The sequence below is a fragment of the Tetrao urogallus genome (genome assembly GCF_951394365.1).
Source record: "Tetrao urogallus genome assembly, chromosome: 10".
NCBI classification, from domain to species: domain Eukaryota; kingdom Metazoa; phylum Chordata; class Aves; order Galliformes; family Phasianidae; genus Tetrao; species Tetrao urogallus.
This window is the reverse complement of record NC_136823.1, coordinates 7,462,874-7,474,605: the sequence shown is the minus strand read 5'-3', so window position 1 is coordinate 7,474,605 and position 11,732 is coordinate 7,462,874. Positions and strand designations below refer to the sequence as shown.

Genomic DNA, 11,732 nt, shown 5'->3' with positions numbered 1-11,732 from the left:
GCTTGTAGCTGAATTTCCTCCACTGTTCATAAGGACTATTCTCATAAAATAGTATATCTGCCCCAAAGAGTGTCCTTCTCATCAGACCATTTGAAACTGAGGACTAACTATACTACTAGCAAGAAAATACAGTGAACTCAGCATATCTTTTTCTGTCTGTTCAGACATATGCTTAATTTAAAGTCTTGTTCAGCGCAATCTGCTACATTAGATGTGCTATGAGAAAAATCTGTGCAATTACTTGCGGGGTTTTTGTTTGTTTGTTTGTTTTTGTTTTAAATGTTCCATCTCCAGCTTCCTTAAAGGTGTTTTGCAGAAATGAGGTGGAGCTGTGAAAACTTCTGACTGCTATTTCTCTGAAATAAGATCTGAAGACTTTATTTTGGTATCGGAAACTTTGCTCCTGTAAGTTGAGATGAGTAACAAAATGACTACAGTGGGAAACCCACCCAAGTGACAGACAGGCACAACAGATTTCACTTCGTAAGCAATGTTAAGTCAGATTTGCTTGATTGCTTCCATACATTCACACCTCTGGGAGCATTAATCCCCTAGAGTGGATTACAGCAGGAATACAGCCCTTGTTCATACAAATACTCTAATCACTTTTCTCCTTTCTGGTTAACAGCAATTATCCATAAAGACCTTGCACACTCTAACACTGTAGATCTGTTATCAAATTCCATGTGTTCCTTCCCATTCTCCAAATGGTACAAACAGAATTTCACTTTTGGAGCTTCCTGGTGAAAAACTGTTAGTAAAAGGAGTCCCAAGTATAATAAAATTATTACACAGTTTTATTTTGAAGAACATTTTGCATTTGTTTTAATACAAAATGATTTAGGTCAAGAAAGAATTTACAAACCTTTAAGTTCTTATCCTGGCATTTGAAATAAGAATGATTCCAGAGGAAGTCTGTATGCTATTCATAGGAAATTGTCATTATGTACAAAATGTTTATTGACATGTTTTAAACATCACATTTGTAAAAATGTGAACTGGATTGCTATCTAGCATATGAATTACAGGTAAAACCTGATAATGCAACTTGTTAGAACAAGTCATTTTTATCCAGTGCTAACAAAATAGACAGTAGCTTTCAGTATTTTTTGATTTTTCCTCCAAGGTTGTATTAGCCTCAAAGTCATTTCAGGGTTTTACTGCATTATGAACAATATCTCAGCCCTCTTTTGATTGCATAAAAATAAATCTTTGAAATAATACACATAAAACAGAAAGGTAGAGGCAATGAAGTAGTATACTTTTTATATAATTATTATTATTTTTTGGTTCTGTGAAGAATTATTTACTCATATTTCTTCTTTTTCTGAGCAAAGTAAGCAATACTTAGTAAAGCATTTTCCTTTACCTATGAAATAGTTTCTGCCCTAGATGCTTTCTATCACAGTAGGGTACACAGGCAATGTACTTTGTCAAAACAAACTGTCCCATGAGTACTACCCTGGCATGAACTTGCCAATTTTTTAATAATTTTAATATTTCAGTAGCATGGGATTAATACAAAAATAAAATTACAACTTACTTTTCAATCAAAATGTTAAAATAATTTCAAATCTTTTACCTTTCCAAGTATAAGACTGCAAATGGTCAACTGTGCATCCCTTACACAGAGAGATTCATTTGACACCATAATGTTAAAAAAAAAGTCTGTGTTGTCAAGTTCAAACTTGACACTTTATCCCAAAAAGATTTACAATGAGAGGTGGCTCTATTTAAATATTTATGCTATAGATCTATATATTCCAAGTAAAAATACTCATATCTAGAATTCTGTGGAGAGTTACAATAATTAGGGTCCATAAATATTGCTGCAGTTCAATTACGGTACAATAATTACAAAATATAGAACATCTCTTTACAAATACAAATCATTGTATATTACAATTCATTTACAATAATTTCTACTATATAATTTTTAGCAAACTATCTTATCTAATTCTACTTTAACCTGGTTGCAAGTGCATTAGTAAGAATGCAATTATTCCAGTATATTTTGCCCTTAACGTGATAGTCATAAAACAGACTATCTGAATGATATTTTGCTATGTAAACTGATGTTACATATGACAGAATATTCTTTATATAACTTCTTTTTCCAATGATCTCTAACAGGTAGAGCATGACAAACCATGTTTTAGAAGAGCATTAAGAAAAGAAATTGGGAGGCAGGTTTGAAAACAGTATTAGAATAGATATGCAATGGATAGCTGATATGCTCTTGAGTACTGAGGTAATGACATTATTGGTTGTCATCACTCACCTCGTGTTGTGCTGGACTTACACATTTTCACTGACAAAATCCCGCTCTACTATGAAGGACAGCAGCACAAAGTTGAAGGACAGGCAAGATATTACACCTCAGAATCCCACTCTAGCCCTCAAAAAACTGATTGTCAGAACCCGCTTCTTTCCAAAATAACCTTATTCCTACAGAGAAACTGAAGATTCTGTGGGAAGAGATGATGTGCTGCAGCTCTGATCACATTTCAGCAACCCGGAGATAATCTGTTTATTAGTTATGGCTTCCTTGAGGCATGACATCACTTGTACAAAACTTGATCGGTTAACCCCAACTAGTGCCTAGCATCTTTGAACTATGAGGCACTTTTTCTGTTATTTAAAATCATTTCCCTTGCTAAATACTATAAGCTTGTAATGCATATCATTTCATCAGCTAAATCTTCTTCATATCGTCCTGGTTCTGGTTCTTCGTCACTGTAGCCAGGACCAAATTCTTGAAGTTCATAATCTTGTCTGCTTAAAATGGGGAACATATCCCCATTGGTCCCATTGCTAATATTTCCATTGAGAAGATTACTTGCCGCACTTTCCATCTCATCGATAGTCATGTCACAAGCATCAGCAATCTCATGTTTTGTAGCTGAAACAAATTTAGGGTCCTTTGCATACCTTCCTAGGCCTTCAGATATAAGTACCTGGCAGATGGAGAGCAGAGAATGAGGTATAAAGCAGAATTATGGAAGAACAGACATATCATAAAAACATTTTTCATTTGTGGAAAATACTAGAAACTCCATGCTAACTCACAAATCAACAATCAAATAGCTTCAAACTACGCTGTATCAGTTATATGGTACTGTAACTGATAATGCAATACATTCAGTTGTTATCGTTAGAAACTTAGGAGGAGTCTGATAAACATAGGACAGCAGCTACTAAATCCCAGACGAGAAAACTGGGATAAGTTGCTGAAACAGAGTTCTAGATACATTCTAGGTATTTTAGAATACATGGAAGAAGGATGCTGAAGTCCCATTTGGAAACAGTGAAATACATTGCTCAACTTGTAGCAGTAAAAGGAAATAATAGACGAAAGCAAGAACAGCAACTACTATAGTCTGAAATGCAACATGTTAATATTATTAACACAAAAGAACTTCTAACATTCTTTAGTACACCCACAAATCAATCCGGTTGTCTTTGTTCACCCTCTCGCCAGTACACAGCTATCATAGAGTTCCTCATCTTTGATCAGATTACTGCAAAAATGGCTGTTTATACATATTAAATAATATAAATAAGTAAGTGGAAACAAAGCAGAGAAAACACAGGTAAGCATCATCAGCTCTTGTGAGAGGATATTTCACAATTGATCCTCATTAGCTAGAAAGCTTAAAGTCCATTTTAAACCCTTGTTCTTGATGTTCCCAACTTTCCTTCTGCTGATCTCTTCCAGCCTGCCTCTCAGCCCTCTGACACTGACACTGTGATTTTGAATTCCTCTGACCCTTTACAACATAGCAACTGAGAAGTTTCCCTATCTTTACTTGAGATCAGTTTCAGTTGAAAGTGAAAATACCACATTTTCAGAGAGATTGTGTAGACTGAATGATAAGCATTTTGATGTTAACACAAATGCTAAGCAGACACTCTTGATGACTTTAGAAGTTTCTGTAATACTTACCGCTTCTACCAAACTGTCTGCACTCCTCTGTTTGTCACTGTGTTTATGCCTAAAGTCATTAGGTACTGTTAAATTGGCTGGTGTAAATGTTCGGTAGGAGATATCAGGGTCGTCTGTGTACCAAGAGCTCCTGTGCAAGGAAGGCAGGCTACCATTCATATGTTCTGTAGATTCAGCCCTGTCAACTTGGATTAGAGGTGTGTAATATGGGGTACGGTCCCTGTTGGGAGGGGTTGCAGGTGGGGTAGCCCATGAACGAGTGGAACGACTTGGTGAATGTTTATGAGCTTTACTGGAATCCAGACCCGCAACAGCCATGACCTGAAATGGGGAAGAATTTTTAAAGTTAGTGATTTCAGACACTCTGAGTCATCCTCAATTCCGATTTCAGCAGTTAGCTCCAAACAAATCTTTTGGCAGATGCTATGCAAAGTTAATATTTTCTGCTGCTTAGAGTCAAGCAAAGGAGGAACAGAACTGAGATTAGTAAATAGCATAAAAATGTATTTTTTTATTGTAGCTAGGTTATGTACCTTGCTTTCTTTGGCCTGTGAGGAAGAGGGCCCTATTTATCATTCAGAATTGTTTAAAAATCTCTGGCTGGGGCTGCAGCAGGGAATAGGAGATTTGTGCCACGTATATGTTTGCTCGTATGAAACTAAACTACTCTACTCAATATGAAGTAATTAAAAACATTAAAAAGCAATTAACAAGACCACATGTCACAAGTCCTAGTTTAGATCATCCAAGTAGACATATATAGCGTGTAAACAGGAAACAGTAACCTGATTCAGAAAAATTAAATTCAGCTACAGGACAGAATATGGATTTATTTATATTCACCATATACTGCCCATGCTTATTAAAAGATCTGAATTATTCAGTAGTATCCTCATGCACTAGAAATGACCACCTAGTACTTTATGCATAATCCTATAGTACTGTTTCAAGCAAAAATGAAATTCTAAGGTATGATATGGAAAATAAAAAGATGTAATTAATTATTAGTTAAGTCCTGGATTTACCTGCTGCTGCATTAAGTGAAGTGGTAAAGCTGTGCGATGGTGGAAATTTGGAGAGAGTGGAATATCATCCTGACTACTCTGTCGGCGGAGGCATTCAAAATTAAAGGAAGATCGTCTATTTGCTATGGAGAAAGCATAATTGATTAGGAAAATGAAACAGTTTTCCTTGAAGTCTGTTGTATCCAGAATTCCACTGTGCAACAACTATCACACACCAAAAAAAAATATCCTACTGATAAGAAAAAGAGTTTGCTAACAGAAGAAAGCAGTTATAATAAATAGATTAATCACACGAGCAAATACAGTCCTAGGCAGAAATATGAGCAGCAGAATGCGAAGCAGTCATGTTTATGAAAGAAATGTTTTCCAGTTCTGCAGATTGGTTTCTATACTTAATTTCAGAGTTTCGCTGTACAGTGCTGTGAATAACAAAAAAATAAGAGTTTATTCTTTCTTCTCCATACTTCTAAATTCTTCATTCTTATGAGTCAGACTTCCAAAGGAAATACCAAATCCCTAGTTTATAAATAAAAAACCCTCGACCCCTCACCATTAAGCTTGCTCTTGGCTCTGTTTTCCCTGCAAATCACTGAATTTCAGTCTCTAGTGTTTACTAAAACAGCAGGAGTTACATGGAAGTAATCTCAGTGTCATTAAGAAGTGTGGCTGTTAAGGGGAAGGGAGGTGCCAGCAGATGAGACAACAGCAATGCTGCACATCTGTGGGTGCGAATAAGGACGGCCCAGACTGAACCCATCTGATGACTGTTTCAAAGATAACTAAAGCTGCATTCTACCTTCATTTACGAGTTCAGTTAAATCAGCAATTACAATGATTGGTTTCATACTATTGCCTCAGTGAGGCAAGGGATATTTGACTGATTTGTATGTTAGGATCTGTAGGTATTGAGCATCTCTCAGAAATCTACTGGCAATATTCATCATGAAATGTCAAGATTGAAATCCAAGTTACAAATAAGCTTTTTAAACTGGAAAATATTTTTATGAATTTAAATCATTCTGGGTTTGCAAACGCATTGTTCTTAATGTACGTACATGCTGGTGTTGGAGGTAGCAGCCGTCTCCTAGGAGATCTTTTCGTATCATAACAGGTCTGTGAATCATCTTCCTCAAAAAACCCATGTGGGTGATGGTAACCTTTTGGTCTTTCAAAATCTGAGTCATGACAGTGATGTCTACAGTGGTAATCATATACATGCCTGAATTCAAGTACAGTAAAGAAAAGATTATTTCAGAGTTTCCGTATGTTGAGCTGTTTAGATTTCTAGAAGATACCAAACAAAACCAGGTATAACTACATTATATAATTACATGACTTAGTTTTAAAATCTATGGTGTGTGTACAAACAGATGGAGGTAGCATACATTTTTCTACTAGTATAATTACACAACATGTTGTCATGAAATGTTTATCGAAGTATATCTGCAATGAAGTTATTCCTACCAATACAGGCTAAACTGAATGTTCCTTAAAAAACAACTCTAAAAACAAAATTCTGTTCTTCTCCTGTCATTCTTTTTTTTGAACCCAGGCGGTAGAGCACAGAAATTCAGAAAACAGAATTCAGCCTTTCACACTCCTGAAACTTCTGAAGTCAAAAATCAAATAGTACAAGGTTATTATTTGGCTGTAATTATCATAGAAAAAATGAGCGTCCTGAGAATTGTGTGAACCTCAGCTTTCATGCAAATCTTAGCTTTCAATCAATCCAACACGATCAGTGCCAATCTTGTTAAAATTCATATGGCAAATAAAGATAGCATACGAGGAGAATAAAGCATGTGTGGTGCTAGTGCATGTTGGTTTATGGAAATAAATTCTTCTATTTTGGGGCAACATTAAAAAAATACATTAATAGAAGTGGAGAATATCGTTGAGAATTTGTTGAAGCAAATTCAGCAGAAGAGAAGCTGTTTTAAGGAAGATAACCAGGCAACAAACTACTCGAGATTTTTTAAACCCAAATGTGGAGTTTGGATCTGACATTGCTGAAGCAATGTCACAGTGGTGTTTGTCAAGCCAAACTAACTTGGGAAGCACAGTTCTAAGGTTAGAAAAACCTACAGTGGTCCATTCCTGAAGAAGTCAAGGTAAAGAAATTTGCAGCAAAGAAGTTAAAATTATCAAAAGAAAATCAAGGCTTTATTTGCTTAAGTCTAAAATTAAGATTTGAATGCCAAGTTGAAAATATGAACAACGAAACTCTACTTGACAGAAACGCTACAATTAACTAAGCTACCTCCCTGGGTTTGGGCCAGAAAAAGCATAATTGAGTCAGAAAATTGAGAGGAATTGGGTTATAAAGCTAACCCTGCAGCTACAGCACAGAGCCTCAGATGAATACAATTTTCCATATTGTTCAGTAATACAAACGTGAAGAAATGCCAACGTGCTGACTGAAATGCCATCTATGATGTTTCCATAAGGAGTATGAAAAAACCATAAAAACCATCTGTTCCCAGCACATAAAGGCCAGGACAACCGTGAGAGTATTAAGTGTGTGTTTTGACAGAAAATGGTGCCAAGATGAGGATGATTAATGAAGTAATATAATGAGAATTTTCAAAAGAAGGATACCCAATTCTGTATTAGTTGAGTTAATACCAGCACTAGTTTATACTCAGGTCAAATGAACTTTCTGCTTTGCTTTAAATTTGGTAAAAAACTTCTGCTGGATTCAGCATTTGATAACAAACACAAAGATCCTTGGTACACCAACTCTTCTTGTCCATCACTTCATTAATCAGTGGTTGTGAAGAATTACATTTATTAGAGGATTTTCAGTGCAAGTGCACTCGGTGAAGCCTGCATGGATTAGTACATCAATTACTGAAGTCCCTTCCTCAGGTTAAACAAACACACTCACCTGCTTCCTGACAACATGCTGTCTTCCTCATAGTATTCTTCTCCACTATAATAATCCTGCTCTCCCAAATAATGATCATCATTGCAATAGTCTCGAATGTCACGTTCCTCACGGCAAATAGTTGGTCGACGGCCATCACCAGAGTCAGACCTGTAAGCAGCAAGCAAACACTTGGGACTGATTAAGGTGCTTTCAAGAAAAAAAGACAAGCACTGACAACTCTTGCGGGCAGAGTGTGACTTCACAGTATGTTGAGGAAGTACAGCCCAGAAGTATTGCTCTGATACGAATGTGAAAAGATCGGGGGAATGCATATTTGGGGTACAAATATGAAAATGTGCAGATGCCCCACAAAGCCAAAGACATTTTTACAAAGACATTTTTACAAAATATAAATTCAGGATATTTGGTAGGATAAACCTCTCTCAAATGTCTCAAGTTTATGAAATAGCTAAAAAATTAGAGAACCCACTGATGTCATCCAGGAAAACTGGGTGTGTACATCTGGACACCTCAAGCTACCACTAGTGTACACTTAGCAATGAATTTCATGTAACACAATATCCAATTTTTAAATCTTGCCTTCGGAAATATTCCAACATAAAACCAAGAGAAGTGTAGTGCCCCTTCAGATGCAATCTCAAACAACAATATTCACAGAAGCTATCATCGTTATCTTTCCAGCCTATGCAATTCAATTTTAAACGAGGATTACCATCAAGTGTGATCTTTGCCTGTTGAAAACAGCACAAACCTGCCTGGACATATTTAACCAGAAGAATAGAAGAATACTCTCTCAAAATTAGCAGTAGAAAATGTATCTTAGAAGTACTCCCTTTTTTTTTTTTTTTCCTCAGCATATGCATTCTTAGATGGTTAATTTTTAAAACTGGGAACTACTCTGTAAACATAAAAAAGTGAACTCACCTAATATATGTTTCGTAGTAGCGGGTTCTATCCAGGTAAGCCATGAAATTATGGAGAAAGATATTTTATAATCACCAGTGAATTTCTCAAAACTGTGTGATTACAATGCCTGTAAAGTAACTTCTATTTTAAGAAAGTGACTATTTTCAAACCTTATTAAAATTATAAACTTTTCCCATATATTACAGCCATACTTTAAGTTCATAAATCAATAAGGAACTGAAATGAAGCTAAATATAACAAATTAGTTTCACATGGCACAAGTTTTCTTACTGAACATTCAAAATTCCTTTAAAAGCAAATACGTGTGTACATTTACCTCCTACTGCTTGGCCTTCTACGCTTCTCATGGTCAGCTTTAGAGTATGAATGGTAACCATTTTCAGATCTATGCTCATGACTTCCAAAATTAGCGTGTTTCCCATGAACAACTTTGGATACATTGGCATTATTGAGATTGGCATTTGTTGAGTTTGGAACTTGTTTTCCTACTGAGTTGTGGTTATGATGATTGTGGTACACAGAATTTCCTGTCTGAGGATATACATTTTTCTCAGGATCGCTTGCAGATGGAAATGAAGGCCGCTGCACATGTAAGGGACGGTGCGTGGTGTTGATCTGCTGAAACGAATCTCGTCTGTCACTGCTAATGTGGTTTATATGGTTGCCAAAGAGGGCACCATTCCTCTGTTTTAGGGGAAGAGAAAGAAAAAAGAAAATCAGATACCTTAGTAGAACATATTTTTGACTGATGATTATTTACTTTTTTCCTACACGCGTACAAAGTAACAATTCAAGTACACTGTGAATTTTCTTTCTAATTTCATGATGCCTCACATGGCATCTCCTGAAGTGACAGAGATGTGATTGTGACAATGACAATATTTGGATTTCAAAGTCAAATCAACATTATGCAGTGAACGGTATTCTTTTTCCATACACCTGTGACTTCTAGCTTTCTCCATGTTTCATTATACAGGAGAAACCCAGATTCCCATACACGAAGAACATGCACCAAATTCCTCAGAAAAGGACATGTCTGTGTAACTCTCAAGAACGTTTTGGTGGAATTCTCCTATTCTCATGGAGCACTGGTTTGCAGCAGGCGTCACTCAGACAGGATGGAGTGCCATGCAACAGCTTGCAAGCATATCTCAAGTAGACAGCATTAAGCTTCAGTGGTTCCGTTCTTCCTTCTTGCAGAGGTACAAGAAAGAGTAATAACTCTTTATCAGCCCTGAGAGTGTAATGGATGGTGAGAAAGAGAATGAAGTGAAAAATTATGACTATGTCATGCAACTCTCTTTTACATCTAACCCAGATTATGTAGCCTCCCTGTCTAGCCAGGTGTGGGTCCTGGATGACAGCAGTCTGTCTTGAAGCTCAATCTAGAGAAGACAGGACGTTATGATGATTGGCAGAGAAACACATCCACTGCTGGTCACTGTAGCACTGTCCCCAATGCCACATCCTCTTCTTTGGTGAAGGACAAAAGCAAACTATGGGGTTTATGACCATTTCTGCAGAAGATCACCTTTGCATCTACTTCTTAATTAAGCTTTCTTGCTGGCTAACAATGGTGTGCAGATAGCTCCTGAAATTAATCTTTTTCCCAGATTGATTTTTGTTGATATCCCTCACAGGAAACTGAGACTGGCCTTTATCTTTAGTTAACTACAGTGTAACTCTAGTTGTTTTTTTTTTTTATACATGCACCTCTGCATCTGCTGAGGCTTGTCTGCCTAGAATTTCATCTCTTCCACCAAAGCAGAAATTAAGGTATGTCCAGTTTCCTTAACACTATCACAATTTGGCTTTGCAGGCACTGTGCAAAGCTCATATCTTTCTTAGAATCTGCTTAAGAATAAGTAAGAATAACAAGAAGGAATTAGGGGTGGGAGAATCACCCAACAGGAACTGCTTCCTAAGATTATGATGAGATGCAGGTGTCCTGGTAATACCACTTTTCCAGATATAAATGCAATATACTGATGTTCATTAAATATTTATGTTTTGCTGACTTGAGGTTTTTATTATTCTTCCACATTCAGGGATAAGCTCATTCTATAAAACTCATATTACATAACAAAAAAATCACATAGCTGTGTTCTGACATTACTTTATACACTTCTTCCTCCTCGTCTGGATTGTTTTCCTCTGGTTCATCATCTTGCAAGTCACAGGATATAGCTCGGCGTATTTCAGGGCCGATATCATGAAGTGTCCTTAGTCCTGCCTAAATTAAGGACAATATCATAATATATTAGGAATGCAAATTCTTCAGTTACTTTTAAAAACAGTCATCAAGTTTTTGTATCCTGGTAGTTGTAGAAGATGCATTCTCCTATATACCTCTTTACTATTATAAATAAAAGGCCTGTAGTCAACTACAATCCAATCCTGTTGAGGTGATCACGTCCCTATTAGCAGAGTAGGTGCTGACTAAAAGACCACTGACGTTTATGGAACCCTACATCATCTTATAATAAAGCAATAAGCAATCGACAAGAACTATAATAGCGTATTTCAATGGGATGTATGTTTAATGTCAAAAACATGTTTGCAGCCTGTGTTCACACAGGAAACATGAGGAGATCTTTGCTATAGCAGCAGCAGTTTTAGCATAGCTCAAATGGTAAAGAAAGCAGTGAAATAATTGCAGCCCATCTGCATTGCACTGTGATACACAGAAATCTGTTTTAAAGCTTTAGTTTAAGACAGAAAGCCACCTAGCTCCAGCAGCTGGGAGCTCAGCACGTACTCATTCAAATTCTTTCTCCAGTCTGCTATCACGAGCGACTTGTAGCAGGAGGTCTCTGCTGGGACTGCCAATGAGAGACTTACACTTGGCACAATCGTTGCTCACTATTAAAAGCCTATTTCATCATTTAGCTGTGTACTTTTGATACGGATACGTATCAAACGCATGTTATTTGCATGGGGAATG

At 36.6% G+C, this 11,732-nt stretch overlaps 1 protein-coding gene across 1 annotated transcript in view; it reads right to left on the bottom strand.

The window, feature by feature from the left end:
* Window positions 1-2,663: 2,663 nt before the first annotated feature.
* The window catches only part of CACNA1D (calcium voltage-gated channel subunit alpha1 D), a gene marked incomplete at both ends in the record, with an annotated part of 164,529 nt that continues 155,460 nt past the window's right edge, over window positions 2,664-11,732 (bottom strand). Inside the window, 8 exons of the mRNA XM_079540594.1 lie at window positions 2,664-2,957; window positions 3,947-4,267; window positions 4,972-5,093; window positions 6,027-6,190; window positions 7,859-8,008; window positions 8,786-8,812; window positions 9,105-9,472; window positions 10,905-11,021. Coding sequence (XP_079396720.1) covers window positions 2,664-2,957; window positions 3,947-4,267; window positions 4,972-5,093; window positions 6,027-6,190; window positions 7,859-8,008; window positions 8,786-8,812; window positions 9,105-9,472; window positions 10,905-11,021 — 1,563 coding nt within the window. The remainder of the gene's footprint in view (window positions 2,958-3,946; window positions 4,268-4,971; window positions 5,094-6,026; window positions 6,191-7,858; window positions 8,009-8,785; window positions 8,813-9,104; window positions 9,473-10,904; window positions 11,022-11,732) is intronic.